Below are 17,429 nucleotides of genomic sequence, written 5' to 3'. Positions count from 1 at the left end.
TGCTTGCCTTTTTTTCTCCCATGGTTACAAAGTTCTATGAAAGATAGCGGTAGCTCTCTGATACTACATCCTAGTTGCCAATGTTTATTTGCAAACGTACACAGTGGCCTGAATTTTATATGCCCGCAGCAGGCGTATTTCCCCTGGGTACGTAAAATGCTGTGTGCACCCATCCCCCCACCTTCCTGCCCACCCCCAAGGTCACTCCCGTAATACGGGCTGGCCTGCCATATTAAAATGGCCATTTAAGGGTCAATTAGGTTTGTGATCAAACCCGAAACAAAAACAGAAAACTCTGGAAAAACTCAGCGGGCCTAACAACATCCGTGCAGAGAAAAACAAAAGTTAATGTTTCAAGTCCCTATGACTCTTCTTCAGAGCCTCCAGGCTTGTTATCAAGCCTATTGACCCTAATAATATGCTGCCCACACCATAATACGTTTGACATGGGCAGCAGGGTGGGAGTGAGAATCCCGATTTTTAAACTCGAATGGTTAAAGGGTGGGAAGAAAGCAGCGACAGGGGTGGGTTCACTGCTCAGGGGCTGCCCTTTGCTGCTCGTGGGGCTGTGCACCCCCCCCCCCCCCACTTAGACTGAATTCCTCTTCCTACCTACCCACTCCATCTCTCTTAAACCCACCCTCCCACCAACTGCCCCCTTCCCTAGGCTCTCAAATTTTCACCTGCTCCAGGGATCCTAGGCCTTGAATTCCTCTTTTCAGCTGCCCTACCTACAGCTGCCACTGATGCCTTCCTGGCACTGCCAGGACAGATGCTTCTGCCAGCCAATCGGATTGGGGTTGTGTGGTCCAATGGTTGGGGGATCCGAGGTCTTTGGGTTGGGGGGGTGCGGGGGGGGTGGGGGGGGGGGAGTGGTTGCGTGGGAATGGGGTTGTCCAAGGTTGGCAGGGGTGAGCGTCCAAGGTCAGGGGGGTGCGGTGTGTCAGAGGTCGTGTGGGGGTCTGAGGTTGGGGGATAGGGGGGTCGGAGGTCAGGGTTGTGGGGGGTCCGAGGTCAGGGTTGTGGGGGAGTCCGAGGTCAGGGTTGTGGGGGGGTCCGAGGTCAGGGTTGTGGGGGGTCCGAGGTCAGGGTTGTGGGGGGTCCGAGGTCAGGGTTGTGGGGGGTCCGAGGTCAGGGTTGTGGGGGGTCCGAGGTCAGGGTTGTGGGGGGTCCGAGGTCAGGGTTGTGGGGGGTCCGAGGTCAGGGTTGTGGGGGGTCCGAGGTCAGGGTTGTGGGGGGTCCGAGGTCAGGGTTGTGGGGGGTCCGAGGTCAGGGTTGTGGGGGGTCCGAGGTCAGGGTTGTGGGGGGTCCGAGGTCAGGGTTGTGGGGGGTCCGAGGTCAGGGTTGTGGGGGAGTCCCTGGGTCAGTCTGGATCTTCACTCTTAAGTTAGAAGAGGTTTCAATTCTTCTAACTTATTCTGGGTAACTATTGGTAAAACCCCAGCAGAACCATCCAAAGTTTGCAATTTAAATTACATTTTCAGATGGTTCCCAGCGCAGTGCAATTGTCCCGAGGAAGTGTGCACTTCTGGGCAATTGCTGTGCAAATACTTACCTGGGAACTTGCCAGAGGGATTCCCCAGTGCATCTTTGGAGCACCCCCCAAATCTGATGCTGGGAAGCGCGGAAGTTATGGGCCAATATATTATTACTAACTCGCTGTTTAAAAAGAAAAGATAAATTCTTAAACAGCACCAATTGAAGTTACTCACAAAATAGATGTAAAGTTATCATCCACTAGAATCATGCCTGCTGCTTCTTTACTGACATCAGTTCCTGTTCCTTTCATGGCAATACCAATATCAGCAGACTTGAGAGCAACAGCATCATTCACACCATCTCCCGTCATCCCTACCACGGTATTATTGCTCTGAAGGGCCTATACAGCAACAATTAAAAGAGGTACTGAACTGCATAGTTTAATAATTAACCAATATATAAAAATCATTTAAACTACTGCTTAAAATTAGCTGAGAGGCATCTAAAATAATTTCCATTAGCAGTCACATCTATTTACCATTACAACGTGTTAGTCATATTCCACAAATGTGGTAAATCTATGGATAATGCTAAGGAAAAGGGATTGATACTTTCAAGTTTATTATGCAAGTTTAAAAGAAGTTATACCTTTATTATTTTCTGTTTGTGCTTTGGACTCGTTCTAAAGAATATAGCCACCTGAAAGAGGAGGAGGGTAAAGACAATAGAAAAGGGAAAAAAAAGAAAAATAAGTACCACATATATAGATAATCTTAACGTTAAAGCGCTGCTTTGCAGAACATTTACTATTCTATTTTAAAATGTATAACAAGAACATGAATACAAGGACTCAACAGCCACAATGATTTTATGCTAAACATTCAAAATCATACAAATAGTATGTGGTTGAATAAATATATTAAAGAGGAACGTAACTCATAAATACATTTTTGGAAAGTGCTTTTAAGTTATTTCGTGGAAGAGGAATTTAGTTCATGCTTTGAATAGCTGGAATCCTACCTTCATTACCATGAGGGAAAGATCCTCATCATCTAATTGCTCCAGCTGCTCCCCTGACATAACCTCCATATCATCATTATAAAGGTCTATGCTTCTTCCTGAATGTGCACATACATTTGGAAAAGATTATCCACTGCCATACTTGCAGGTTGTGTTTCATATTTTGGGGCAGAATTTTTCCCTTGTCAGGCGGACTTGGTGGGAGTGGACGGGACGGTCAGGAGCATAACCGCCGCCCGCAAATCGGGTGTGCGCCACCATTTTATGTGGGCGGGCCAATTAAGGCCCGCCCAGCATAATACGCGAGTGGTAGCGCTCAGCACTACCTGTGTGGGCAGGGGGAGGAGGGAGAGTCGGGGCTGCATCAGGGAGATTGAAGCACTTTTGAAAATAATAAATAAAATCAATAAAAATTTCATGAAACATGTCCCCTCATGTGACTGTGTCACATGAGATGAGACATGTTTCTATTTTCCAGGAAAATTATATATTTAATTCATAAAAGCTTGAGAAAACCTCATCCTGCTTGTGGATGCCGACTCCAGCACGCGCCCACCAAAGGAACATTGTGAGACAGCGCAATGACATCAGGGTGCATGCCCAAAGCCATCGCGCATCATTTTACGTGCCAGCACCCACCCCTGCACTCCGGCTGAAAGATCCTGGCCTTGGGCTATTTTATTTGAAAAGCATTCTTAAAATATGATTTTTTTGTGTAATTTACTGTCCAAAAATAACTTTGTAAATCATGGTACAAAGATACAAACACACCCACCCACTGAAACAAATAATGAAACCTAAAGTCACATCCAATGAAGGTGTAGCACCAGTATCTTGGATCCCAAGAAAGAAACAGAAACTGAACGGTGGTTTGGTAGCCCCATACCTTGTCATCACTGCTGTTAATGCTAGGAATAAAAATCAGACATTAACACGGTTGTTATTTATTGTTGAGAATGTAATTTCCCTCGAGTCATCCATTACGAAAAGCCAGAGAAAGATGCAGTTCAGAGCAAACCATGTACGACCCATATTGACAAGTTAACAGAAGAACAGGCAAGGACAAGGAAAGGCCATTCAGTCCACTGAAACTCCTTCCCCAGAGCTCCAAGTTTCCTTTTATAGCATTGAGTTACAGTTTGACTATCCCAGTTGCTGCCTTCGTTACCTTTATTGACAAATTATTTTATGGATTGATCATGATTAAAAAAATTCTTCTCAATTCTAGTTTTAAGTCATTTATTGCTAATTTAAGTTTACTATGACAGATTAAAAGAAATTGACATGGAAATGTACAGAATACTAGAATATCCAGTAACTACACAGTTCATTTCCTACATCAGTAAACAAGACAGGATAAGGCAGAAATTGTAAGATCCATTGTTGGAATACAGCCTTGCTAGACTTGTATGGCGAACTGAATTGTGGTAATGATGAACTTCGATTTTTGCCATTATAATTTTCAAAATAAAGAATTTCTTTAATCACAATCAATCCATAGAATAATTAGACAGTTTTCATACACTCCTATATTAAAATATTCAATTGTCCTTCATTAGTTAACCTACTGCACAACCAGCTCCTGTCTTTTTTTTAGTAAATATAGGACTGTATAAAAAGACAATTTATTTGAGGTCGACACCTTTCTCCAGTAGCTACCATGCACAACAGAGTTTGAATATGTGCAAGGATTGTGATGGACAGCATGTGGCAGTACTGAACTATGAGATGGTGCTGTGGACTGGCACAGAGGAAAACCCTCCTCACAAGCACCTGACCTAGCACCAAATCAACTTCTCTTTAATTGTGCCAAATCCTTTAAATTTGGCTTACACACAATTTTTATCTTTTGCAGAGTTTTTTCCAGAGTTTGCACCTGGAATTAGGACATATTACACATATAGAGTTTCACATGAAAATTGTTAGTTATTTAGTATTCTGCATTAGAATTGCAGAAACTAGAACAGAACTGCATTAAAACCAAAGACAAAACAAAAATGCCCCCAACTGTTTGTTGCATAACACAATGAGTACCAAAATTCACTCTACCTATAGAAATGGCCGTTTCTTTAGAGTCTCCAGTGATCATTTTTACAGCAACTCCTGAATTTTGAAGCAATTGAACTGCTCCCTTGACTTCAGCTCTTGGTGGATCAATAATACCAATCAATCCCAAGAAGGTAAGTGCACCTAATTCCTGTCCAACGGCTAGTGAGAGCACTGGGAAAAGCAAACAGGAAAATACTCATTAAGACCAATTTTTGTCTTTATTGAACATATATATAATGAACATCGGATTTGGGGCCAATAGGTACTGAGTTAATGTGCGGGGTACCTTGGGATCCCTCTATTTACAGGAAGGACTTGGTGTTCACCCATTTTGTTGGAAAAGGTATGATCTTAGTATACACATGAGAAAAAGAGTTTTAACCTTTTGTAATAAGGGGGCACTTGTGTAACAAAATAGTGTTATGGTAAAAAATATTATTTTACAAAATAATATTCAATATTTATCCTTTTTTCATGGCATGCATTGCTTTAGAACTAAAAAGACATGATAAAATAAATGTAATTTTTCATTAGAAAATTCATTATTTGAAATTTATCACAGAACACAAGACCTTACCACGTAGGCCCTCCGCTCCTAGTTTTGCTTGTTGTTGGACGTATGTTGCCATTTGCTGTGGTGTGAGGGGTACGGGCATGCCGCCATTGCTATAATTGCTACAGTACTGAATAACTCCCTCATAGGTCCCCTTCATGAAGTAAATTTCTTCAGTTTCCTTTAAATGTCACATAAAAACTGTTAGCGCCGTCGTGGACGTGTATCTAAATAACTGAAAATGTCTTACACACCCCGTAGTTCCTACCCGACTCTTGTGGGCGCATTTAACAGCCATCCACTTCTGTTCTGAGCTAAATGGATATTCCTTCTTCCTTGTATAGCTCTGCTTAACATGATCAAGGTCCATCTTCAATTCAGAATGCAAGACACCAGATTTTAAAACCAAAAGTTGTTCAATAACTTAATCGAGTGATCTATTAATTTTCTTTCAGACCTCTTTGCGCTGAATCAGAATGAAAATTATATTCATACAAAAACATGAAATGACAACAAGAAAAAGACTGTTAAGATGGCCCTCCTTGGGTTCTTGCATTACCACTTTTATCTTACTATTTTCCCATTAAGCTCATTATTTGATAGCTTGCTAAACAGGAAGCTTTTCTTCTGGATGTCTCAGCCAACCTGTCAACCCCTCAGTCTGAGACAGGTGGAAAAGCCTGTGGCACGGACATGCAGTTGAGGAGCAGAGGACATGTAGGGAGGCTGGGAGGGATCTCAGTGAGACTGGCGGGGCGGGGTGGGGGAAGGAGCACAGAGAATGGTGGTTTTCCTGGACCACAAACAATACCACGAGCAGAATGTTGCGCTCGTCAGGTGGGCGTGGGCCTGACCCAAGCGGGTGTAAGATGATGCTCAATGACGTCAGGCAAGCATCCCGGCGTCATTACGCACTTGTACGATATTTCGCTCGGCGGGCGGGAGTCGGAGCCGCACCTGCTATCAACTAAGCAGCCTATTAAGGCCCTGAAGAACCCAACTGACTCAGAATTTTTCACTGCCCATCCACCTGTTCGGTTGGCGGGCGGGTGAAAAGGCCAAGCGGCCTTTGCATTTTTGGCGAAAGCTCACCCAGGGGCGGGGTGAGGTTTTGACCAGTGGTTTAAAAAAAAATGTAAAACTTTGAACATTCATAATTAACATGTCACTGCTTGTGTGACAAAGTTACATGAGGGGACATGTTTTCATTATTTTTAATATCTTTGTTTATATTGTTAAAAATCTTCAGCTTTACCCCCGCACATTTTGGTGCTCGCACTCCTCCTCCCGGCAGCGCTGAGCGCTACAGCACGTGTTTCATGCTGACTGGCCATTGATTGGCCAGCCAATCCATGGGCAGGATTTTCCCAGCCGGGTGGGGGGGGGGAGTGGGGGGCACTTGCCGACGTGTAAAATGACGGGTGGTGACGTCAGGCAGAACTCCCAACGTCGCCCTGCCTTATTTAAATTTTCAGGTAGGCGGGGGCGCAGCAAAATCAGCACCCACTGACCTGTCAATGGCCCATCGAGGCCATTGACAGAGTCATTGAAATAATTAACGGACCTGCCTGTCCGACCTTAAGGTTGGTGGGCAGGCTGCAGAAAATGGGCGGGATGAGGTTTCATGTAGGTTTTTAGAAAATTAAAGTTTTTAAAAAAGAGTTATGGACATGTCCCAATTCATGTGACAGTGTCACATGAGGGACATGTCAGGGATTTTTTTTCTTCTATTTTTAATACTTTTGACAGTAGAGCTGATCTCCCTGAGGCAGCGCTTAGCCTCAGGGAAATGAATGCTCCCTTTCGTGCGCATGCGCGTTAGAGCGCACTCTCAGGTTTAGGGATTCTCAACCCCCCCCCACACCTGTACTGGGAGCGCATAGCGCTTCCGTGTGGACGTCACGCTGGGCAGGCCTTAATTGGCTCCCCCCCACGTAAAATGGCAGCACGCCCCCAATCAGGGGCGCCGATCGGAGGCCCGCCTCTTGTGCGCCCGCACTTCAACATACCCCCTGTCGGGGGGTGGGGGGGGAAATCCAGCCTCGTGTTGGGGTCCTATCGGAGGTGGCTGCTCCTGGGCCTGCCCGATGAGGGCGAAATTCTGCCCCATATGTGTTAGCTTATGGATCTGATCTTTCTCCCCTTATTTCGTTTGCTGGAAGGCACTTGTTAAAATCGGTCAAAAGTAAATAGCTCATTTATAATGGAGGCATGCTGTTTAAAAGCTGTTACCACTGATCTACATCCTGACAGCAGATTGGTTAACTGTTTCCCCCATTTCACCTCCATTAAAATTGAAAGTGACTGGTTGATGACAGATTTGAAGCTATTAGGTTTTCAATTCTCACCCAACACAACTCACCTGTTTTTCGGGGGAAGGGGGGGGAGGGGGGGTGGGTGGAGTTGGATTACCCCTGACTATTTCTTAGTTCATCAACCATGTTTGAATACTTAAGTTGTAATGAAAGCGCTCAGCTCTTCAGGTGAGATTTGCATTACTCAACTGCAGTTTTAAAAAATGTTTTGTCAAAAGATTGCCCTCCCTTGCGAAGATCTCACTCTTAGGATATGCTGATCAGTTTGCTATACTTGACTTAACCTGTAGTCAATGCTCCAGTTATCATACTGTTTAAAATATCAAAACTATTATTAATTCAGTATTTACCTTCATTGCAAGAGCAATTAAGGCACCTTCTGTTGGCTGTCCCACTAATGTGTCTTCTCTGATGACAGCATTATTACATAAACATCCAGCCTACAAGCAAGCAAATTATAAACATGAGGTCCCAGCACTAAATCCTTGCGGCACTTTACCAGTAACATCCCTCCAACTTGAAAAAGACCCATTTATTCCTACTCTATTTTCTGCTCTTAACTATTCCTCTATCTATGATAATGTATTACCCCGAACCAGCCCTTATCTCGCGCAACAATTTTTTGTGAGGCAGCTTATCAACTGCCTTTTGAAAATCCAAACATGCTACTTCCACCGTTTGACCCTTTAACTGATGGTTAGATGGGTGAAAAATTCTAATAGATTTGTCAAACATCATTTCCCTTTCATAAATCAGGTTGACTCTGCTGAGTCTTATTATGATTTTCCAAGTGCCCTGCTACCACTTCCTTAATAATGGGTTTCAGGCACTTTTGTGACGACTAGTGTCACACTAACTGGCTTGTCATTTCCAATTCTCTTTCTCCCACCTTTCTTGAATAGCCGAGTTATATTTGCTATCTTCCAATACACTGCAACCATTCCAAAATTCCCTAGATTCTGGAAGGTGACAACAAAAGCATCTGCTATCTTTGTAGCCGCCATTTAGAAATCTAGGATGTAGACCACAAGGGAGTTGTCAGCTTTTAGTCGCATAACTTCTCTAGTACTTTTTTCTTTACTAACAACAATTACTTTATGTTTCTCACTCCCATTATACTCTTGGTTCCCCAATTTTGGTATGGTTTTTGTGTCTTCTACTGTGAAGACAGATACAAAATATTTGTTAGTCTTCTCTGCCATTTTATTCTCCATTTAACTTTTAAATCCATTTGACTGTCCAAGTCCCTAAGGGACCCATGTTGAGTTTTGCTACTCATTATTTTTACGTACTTGTAGAAGCTATTGCAATCTGTTTTTACATTTCTTGTTAGTTTAACCTCATACTCCATTTTCTCCCTCCTGGTTTTTTTTCTTGATCATCCCTTGCTAGCTTCTAGAACTCACCCAGTTCTTTGGCTTACTACTCTACTAAGTGACACTCAACAATAGTCTGCACACTAAATGAACACTTTGGGTTCCACCAGTGGCACTTGGCTCGAAACCTCATCACAGCCTTGCTCCAAAAATGGACACAAGCTGAATTTCAGAGGCAAGGTGAGATTGACTGTCCTTGACATCAAGGCAGCAGTTGTGAGGATGCCTGCTCCAGATGGACAACAGCAGTTCAAGAAGAACGCTTACCACCATCTTCAAGGCCAACTAGCGATGGACAATAAATGCTGACCATGCCAGCAACGCCCACATTCTGAGAACGAAATAAAATTAACTCACTTCAACCAGTTTTCCTATAGACACATTGGAGAATTCCTTTACAATCTCTCCACTGGGTGATAAATATACATTGCCATTTCCATTGTATCCTGTACCAGTTACCTGTAACAAATGAAAATTTAATTCCTAAATTTTCACAAGCCAAAATATAAATAAATTAGATTCAGCCATTACTCAAATGTTTATACTTAAGCCTGCTAATCAACTCTCTTTCAATAAGAACTGCTGAATACTTATACACAGTGCTGGCTGCATTATGATTGGTGGAAGGCTGTAGAGGGACCATGAAGGATGACCTCGAGCAGCTCTGGCCCTAGAAGGCCTCTCCCCTCCTATCCACATCCCATTCCAAGGACTTGGAGAAACTGCCATTCCCAGGTCAGACTCACTTTAAAATGACTTCCAGCATTTATTCCTGTCAAGTGCACCTGCCCTTTCAGAACTGTAGGTTGGCTTTAAGTAGTTCAGGCTGACTTTAAAAATAGTACAAGCTGCTATGAACTCATGCAGTGCTGGTGGCACGGTTTAATCATGTAAATAAACAGGTAGCACAACTTTTTCACACTGCATACACTGGAAGAAATGGGTATGAGTTAATCGCGCATTGCATTCCTCAAGCCCATTAACAGGAGCTATTTGACTCCAAAGTTTGAGATGTGGCCAAATTGTGATAAACTTTCTCCAAACATTCTGTAACAATAAACTGTAAAACCCTTATCAAGACTAGATTGCAAGGTATTTTAATACCCACCTCTGCATGTATTCCATCTGATGTAACCAATCGTGTCACAGTCATCTCATTGGCCGTTAAGGTGCCAGTCTTATCGGAACAGATAACATTACAACAACCTATTATTTAAAAAGCGTAACTGGTAATTACGTTGCATTAGAAACAGTACTTAATTCTCTCCATAAACTACATTCAAGAAATAGTTCAGAAATTAAGTTAGTAAGACAGGATTCCATTTCTATCTTGGCCATTCCCATATGAAAAGGTTTGTACAAATCAAGATGAATGAAAAGTAGAAATTTAATTTACAATTTCTGTTGAACAATACAAACATTTAAAAGATATTTATTTTTTAACTAATCGACTCTGCTGCAACTTGCCTAATAGATCCTCTAGATGATTTTTTTTAGATGGGTGTCAAATCAAAAGAAAAATATGCCTGCAATATTATGTTTAGTTACTTAAAATTAAATAAAGTAAATTAATTTTGTTGACTTACCTAACGTTTCTACAACAGGAAGTTTCTTTATTATGACTCTCTTCTTTGACATTCTAATTACACCTAGTGCTAATGTTACCGTTACAACAATTGGTAGGCCTTCTGGAATAGCTGCAACTGCCAGGCTATTAACAAAAACAAGAAGCCATGTTACAGCTAAGACTGATCCTGTCCTTATATCCAAAGTGCATGCATGCATTTTACAAATAGCAATCAGAAGTAGGAACCGTAGAAAATGGTGGAAACAGGGAAAATCAATTTGGCCAACAATTCTTTTTTTTTGTTTTCACAATTTGGCCAACACCAGCTGGGTAGCATTTATTGCCAGTGTCTAGTTGCTTTCCAACACATTATGTGGTCATAGAGTCCCACATATTGGCCTCATTGGTAGGGATATCAGGTTCCTTTCTTCAAAAGGAGATTTAGTAAATTGGATAGGTTTTTACAAAATCTGTCAGCTTTCATGCTAATTCCTTTTCCTGGTTTTAACTGATAAATTACCAGATCCATTTAACTCAGTATAGCTACTTGCATAAATGTGAACGATTTAATTGAAATTTTATCCATCTCCTTTATTGTTTACAAAATTTCTATTCAGTTTATTAAAAATCCTCCTTTCCAAAATAGAACAAACACAACTACTTTGATCTTTCCCCAAGCTACTTTGTTGCTTCACTTTGCATCCTCTCAACAGCAATAACATCCTTCTCATGGTGTAGTATCCAATACCATATAAATTACACCAGGCAATACAGAAAAATGTGTAATTTATATCTTTCTGAATACAACTCGGTGACTAGCTTGTCTTTTCTTCATTGCAGTTATATCCCTACATATCAGTCACCAGCACCTGCCCAGAGGAATCCTTTTCGATTATGGATGACGTCAGGCTTTCACTAACTACAGGCAACTACTTAAGCTAATTATCTGACAACTTCCATGCCCTTGGCTCAAAATGCAATCCATGGATCCTGCTGCATCTCTTAGTATCACAACATGTTGTATTATAATCTACCCTTGCAAAGCTCTTGAATACTCCCAAGAGGTTTTAAGTACAGCTTTGAGAGGTCCCTTACTTATGTTTTACATGGGCGGGCCTATTAAGGGCCTATTATGTGTGTACAACAGAGCGCATAAATCTCCCTGAGGCTAAGTGCTGCCTCAGGGAGATTGGTGCCAAATTTAAAAATGGTAAAGGTGCACAAAAAAATTTCCCTGACATGTCCCCTCATGTGACACTGTCACATGAGTTGGGACATGTTCATCACTTTCAATCAAACATCTATAAAATTTTTGAAAACCCTGACGAAACCTCATCCCGCCCATGGATGAGGCTTCATGCTTTTTCTGAAGCCCACCAGGGCTCCCGGCCTGCCCGCCAACCTTAAGGCCCTGCACCCCCTCTGCTCGCCGAACTAAAGATCCTGGCCCCAAATGATGGGGTCAATCAGATATTTCCAATCTCATCTTTTGTGCTAAGCAATTAGCATTCTTGTGAATGGTTACTTTAGTCTGATCACTCATAATACAGCTCCTGTAAGCCACTGCAAATTATTAAATACCCTTTGTTATGAGTGCACCCTTTTCTACAAGCTAACCAAAAGCTAATTGCTTAGCAAAGAAGGTAACTAATAGTTACCTCAATAGTTCTGAAATTTCGAAGTGACATTGAACACTGCAATTAGAAAGAAAAGGAAATACCCAGGTTATCAACAACTCCATGATGGAGTTTTCTGTCCCTTTGAATCCCATACAAATACCCCATTTTTGGTGAACTTCACAAAAGAAGAGAACACGGCTGCCAAAAAGATTTGCAACAACTTAAAGTTCCAAAACTAATGTGTTCCAACATTCCATGAGCAGTGTAGGCAGCCAAAAGTTGTTTAGTGAGGCCATGTAAAGATATGCCTACAGTTTGGTCCTCTGATGTTCAACCAATCCATGGCCTAGATCCCTTAAAAGAATTATTTTTACCAGTATAGGTTAGCTCAGCACATTCTAACTTCCATTATGTGAGGTCCTGGTCAATAATTAAAATCATACTATCTGCCTTTTTTACCCTCTGATTCTATACACTAAAGACTCTTAAATAATCACTACTGACCATTCCAATTCCACGGCCTGAATTTTCCGGTCGGCGATTTGGGGGCGGGGCCTGCTCGCCGATGGGAAAATGATGCGGGATGACATCAGGAGGAACCCCCGGCATTATCACATGAAGGGGACATGTTAATTTTTTTTTTATTTTTCTATTTTGACACTTTGAAGCACTGTCAGTGATCTCCCTGAGACAGCACATAGTCTCAGGGAGCAGTGTGCTCTTTTGGGCACATGTGCAAAAGAGCGCACTCTGACAGTTAGGGAGTTCTCCCCCCACCCCTCCCTCCCACAACAGGAAGTACAATGGCAGACCGCTGGGTGGTCCTTAATTGGCCCGCCCACTTAAAATGGCGGCGGAGTTTGGTGGGGCCCACCCGCCAATCTAGTGCAAAATTCTGCCCCACATGTCAGGAAAGAATACTAAATCAGTTTCTAGTAAAGGAAAGTCTACCCATTAGCACCAATGGAGTTGACATTCTAAGGGAAAGAGTGAACAATACATCGAAAGGAATTCTTGTGCTGTGTAATTACAGATGAAAATCATTGATTTCAGCTAGTGCAGAGCAGAAGGGACTGCATGTACTACCCATGTTCTTGATAAATGGTCTTCCAGAATTTGAACACGAATTTCCATCACTTAACTAGCAGAGATTTCAAGCTGAGACTTTTTTGTGTTCAGCTGCTAGGCAATATTGATTAATGAAATTAAGATGGAGGCCCTCACCAGGGTATCTTTCAAGAGAATTCATGATCATAGGCTTCACCTTTATGTATTTGTAACCATCTATGCGCCTAACCAGAGGAGTCACCAAAGCTCATGGTTTTAATGAATTGGGTCTCTTCCAATGTCCAGAATGCACTGATAATGAGATTGCTTACACACCCTTTACACGTGGTGTTAAAATATTGTACCTGTAATCTTGAAGATAAAAAAATCTGCCACCTGGACTCCATTACATGTATACTGGAAAGATAATGGCAGACTATGCAATGTAGTAACTCCAACACAAAGAAAATAATACAGACCAATGTTTCAAATATGTAAGCGGAGAGTTTTGCAAAATTCTAATTCTGATAATACAGGTACCACCATAAGCAAGAGGTGGACCAAAGTTTAGAGAAATGGGAGGAGGAAGACATTTAAAAATTGACACTATAAACTCACCAAAAACTATTCAAATGAATAGTAACTGTAATAAAAATTGTAGCTTTAGGAGCCATTCAGCTAGGCTGGGAAAGCATCACCACATACACAAAAACAGGTTACACAACAAATAAAGGAGAAAAAAACAACACAAACTCAATAAAAAAAAAGAATCAATCATATTTATAGAATGCGTACCAATTCAACTGTAAGTAATGAAAACTTTTCATGATCTCAGGGGTGAATAGTTTAAAGCCACTTTGGATAGAGAATGAAAGATTAAATAAATTCATCCACTTTCTTTGTTTGAAAGAACTTTTAATGTCCTGTTTTCACCAATAATTTTTCTCCTTACTCTGGACCCACTGGACTGCCTGTAGCCAACTGGCCTGCTCTACAAGCTCTATTTTGGGATCAATTCCACTTATCTGTTAATAACAATTCTGCTTCTAAATACGCTGCTGAAACAAAAAAAAATGATAATTATTTTCTCATGCATTATCACCTGCAGCTAAAATGATCAAAGGCCAGTAAAATTCTTAGCAATAACATGATCTATCACCATCGTTATTGGTTTTCGAGCACATTAAACTGTACGGGCAGAATTTTGCCCTTGATGGGCGGGCGGGCCCCACCGGCTCAGCGGTGGGTGGGCAGCTGATCTCCGCCGCCGAAACGGGCCCCACCACCTTTTTAAAGTGGGCGACCCATTAAGGCCTGCTATGCGCTTCCTGTGCGGGCAGGGGGGGATTCCCCAACTGTCAGAGTCCACTCTTTCACGCATGCGCACGAAAGAGCGCTCATCTCCCTGAGACTAAGTGCTGCCTCAGGGAAAGCGCTGAAAGGCTGGCAAATATAAAAAAAATAGAAAACAAAAACAGAATTACCTGGAAAAACTCAGCAGGTCTGGCAGCATCGGCGGAGAAGAAAAGAGTTGACGTTTCGAGTCCTCATGACCCTTCGACAGAAATAGGAACAATTTAAAAAATTCATCAACATATCCCCCTCATGTGAAAATGTCACACGAGATGGGACATGTCAGTGAAGAACACAAACACTTAATTAAACGTTTTTAAAACCGCTATCAAACATCATCTTGCCACTGGATGAGGTTTGTAAAAAAAAAAAATCACCTACCCGCCTGCCCACTGGGCCCCGTGCGCTGAGCCGAAGTTTGCACGGGCCCCTCAAAATCGTCGAAGATCGGCAAGTTAAGGGCCTTAACGAGGCCTTTAATTAATGGCGGGCGCGCATCCCGCTGTACAGCGCGCCCGCTGACCGAAATATTATGATGCCGCCGCTGACATCGGGGAAGCTCGCACAACATTTTAAGCGCTGGCGTGCGGACTCCTCCACCCGCAACGCTAGCCAGAAGATTCTGCCCTATTAGCCTGAAAGGGGCATTTATGTTCTTACCTAACTCCTAAAGTAAACATGCCAAGGAGGTGCTTCCCTTGTAACCAACCAATCAGCATCATTAAACCTGTAGAAAACAATATTTACATTTTTATATTAAAAAAAAGTGTCAAAATTAATTAATTAAGACATTAGAAGTGAATTTCCTGGGAACTCCTCCCATTCCAAGGCTGTGAATTCAGCAACAGTGAAGCTACAGCCACCGGATAGAAGAAGCACAAAGAAAATTCACTCCCATTGATTTATTTCCATTTGCAGTTTCAAGCTCTGATCATTATTAGCAGAACTGCATTTAACCAGAAACAAGAAAAAAGGTATCCAGGTGAATTTCATTTGGGAAATTTTAAGCAAGGCACCTCTTTGGGCTAAATTCAGAGTTTTCTACCAATTTTCAATGTTACAAGTCAATCTCCCATGTCAATACTTACAGCAAATGAGAATATAATGATGTTTTATTATGACAGGAGTATTATATTATGTATATCATATTATTGTTCTAATAATAAACCGAACCTTTATATAAATTAAACCGTCCATTTAAGGACACAGGTTTAAGCTGTTGTAAATAAGTACATGAATAACTTGTGTTTATATAACATGTATATAACATTCCAAGGCACTTAACAGAGGAATTATAAAACAAGTATGACAGCAAGCCACATAAGGAGATATTAGGGCTGATGATCAAAAGCTTGACCAAAGGGATAGCTTTTAAGGAAGAACAAGAGGTAGAGAACCAGGCAAGTTTAGGGAAGAAATTCTACAGCTTAGGGTCTTGACACCTGAAGGCATGGCCACCAATGGTGAAGTGATAAAAATCAGGGATGCTCAAGAGACCAGAATTAGAGGAGCACCGAGATCTCAGAGGGTTGTGGAGCTTGAAGAGATTACAGCAATAGGGAAAGACGAGACCAGAGGGATTTGACAACAAGGGTCAGAAGGTTAAAATTGAGGTGTTGCTTAACAAAGTACCAATGTCAATCAGTAAGTACAGGGTTGATAGGTGAACAGGACTTGGTGCGAGTTAGGACACAGACAGCTGAGTTTTGGGTGATGCCATGTTTACAGGGGTACAATGTGGGAGGCTAGCCAAATGCATCAGAATAGTCAAGTCTAGGGGTAACAAAAACTTAGAGGAGGGTTTCAACAGTAGATAAGCTGAGTGTGGGATTGGGTGGGGCGGGGTGCAAGTCAGTGATGTTACAGAGGTCTTAGTGATGCCTTTCATATGTGGCTGGAAGCTTATCAAAGTCAAATAGAACACCAAGGTTGCAAAAGTCCGGTTTGGCATCAGCCAGTTGCGGGGATAGGGATGGAGTCAGTAGCTAGGGAGTGAAGTTTGTAGTGGGGTTGAAGACAATAACTTCAGTCTTCTTAATATTTAATTGGAAGAAATTTCTGCTCATCCATGACTGGATGTCTGACAATCAGTCTTACATTTTAGAGATGATGGAAGGGCTGAGAGAGGTGGTTGTGAGATACAGCAGGGTGTATAAATTTTAACTCCACGTGACAGGTGGTGGTGTGGTGGCAAGGATAAGTTAAACCTTGAACAGAAACTGAAACCCAACCCTCTGTGAACACACCTAATTCATGTTTATTCACATCATGTGTGGCAACAAGATGCTCACCCAACCTTCAACCATGAGGCACCTGTTTTCAGGTGCAAAACATATCCACATGCTGGATTTCTCCCCTAGTTGGCCCAGAGTCAAGTCTGAGCGGAGACAACAAGCTGTTACAAATCTGCAAGATCTAATATTATTAAATAGTAGTTTTGATGTTAACCTACTTAAAAAAATTCATAGAAATGACAATGAATTTATTTCTAGTTCACAAAGAAAATTAAAGTTGTGCATTGTCCAACTTACCAATAACTGCAAAAGAAAAGAGTGATAATTGTTTCCCTAGATTGTCCATACTTTTTTGTAAGGGGGTCTTTGGAGCCTAGACAAAAAAAAAAATCAATATTTGACAGATTATAGGCTTAAATATCTTTCATTGTTTACAATTATGAATTTTTGGGGCAGAATCTTCCGGTCGGCGTGTGGGAGCGGGCCCGATACGCTGACGTGTAAAATGGTGCGCGATGACGTTGGGCACGCCTCGCAATATTTCGTTTGGTGGATGTGTGCTGGAGTTCGCTGCGCACCCGCCGAAATGTTAAGGGCCTGTTAAAGTCATTAAGGAATTAATTAAAGTACTTAAGAGCGCTGCCCGTCCAACCTTAAGGCCTTTGACAGTTTAGCGGGCGTGCATCCGAGTCGGCTGCGCACCTGCCGAACTGAAAATCTAAATGACACGGGGTGATGCCGGGACGCCCGCCTGATGCCTCTGCATATCATTTAATGGGAAAATTCTTCCCATGGAGTTTCTGGCTCCAATGGCACT

The 17,429-nt window shown here is 42.1% G+C and overlaps 1 protein-coding gene across 6 annotated transcripts in view; it reads right to left on the bottom strand.

The window, feature by feature from the left end:
• Positions 1-17,429, bottom strand: part of LOC121279622 (calcium-transporting ATPase type 2C member 2-like) — a 72,179-nt gene that overhangs the window by 12,694 nt on the left and 42,056 nt on the right. For 5 of the 6 annotated variants that reach the window (XR_005943449.1, XM_041190792.1, XM_041190794.1 and 2 more), the window contains exons 10-22: positions 16,910-16,985; positions 15,039-15,105; positions 12,018-12,053; positions 10,379-10,503; positions 9,901-9,998; positions 9,150-9,251; positions 7,767-7,856; positions 5,370-5,471; positions 5,126-5,282; positions 4,549-4,719; positions 2,500-2,597; positions 2,128-2,178; positions 1,713-1,879 (exon numbers count right to left, since the gene is read on the bottom strand). Coding sequence is in view for 5 of the 6 variants with exons in the window: in XM_041190792.1 (XP_041046726.1) it covers positions 1,713-1,879; positions 2,128-2,178; positions 2,500-2,597; positions 4,549-4,719; positions 5,126-5,282; positions 5,370-5,471; positions 7,767-7,856; positions 9,150-9,251; positions 9,901-9,998; positions 10,379-10,503; positions 12,018-12,053; positions 15,039-15,105; positions 16,910-16,985 (1,340 nt within the window). In the remaining variant the exon portion in view is untranslated. The remainder of the gene's footprint in view (positions 1-1,712; positions 1,880-2,127; positions 2,179-2,499; positions 2,598-4,548; positions 4,720-5,125; positions 5,283-5,369; positions 5,472-7,766; positions 7,857-9,149; positions 9,252-9,900; positions 9,999-10,378; positions 10,504-12,017; positions 12,054-15,038; positions 15,106-16,909; positions 16,986-17,429) is intronic. The other variant, XM_041190793.1, reaches the window with a different exon arrangement.

Source organism: Carcharodon carcharias, chromosome 7 (genome assembly GCF_017639515.1).
Source record: "Carcharodon carcharias isolate sCarCar2 chromosome 7, sCarCar2.pri, whole genome shotgun sequence".
Lineage (NCBI taxonomy): Eukaryota > Metazoa > Chordata > Chondrichthyes > Lamniformes > Lamnidae > Carcharodon > Carcharodon carcharias.
This window is presented reverse-complemented; position numbering and strand designations above follow the sequence as displayed.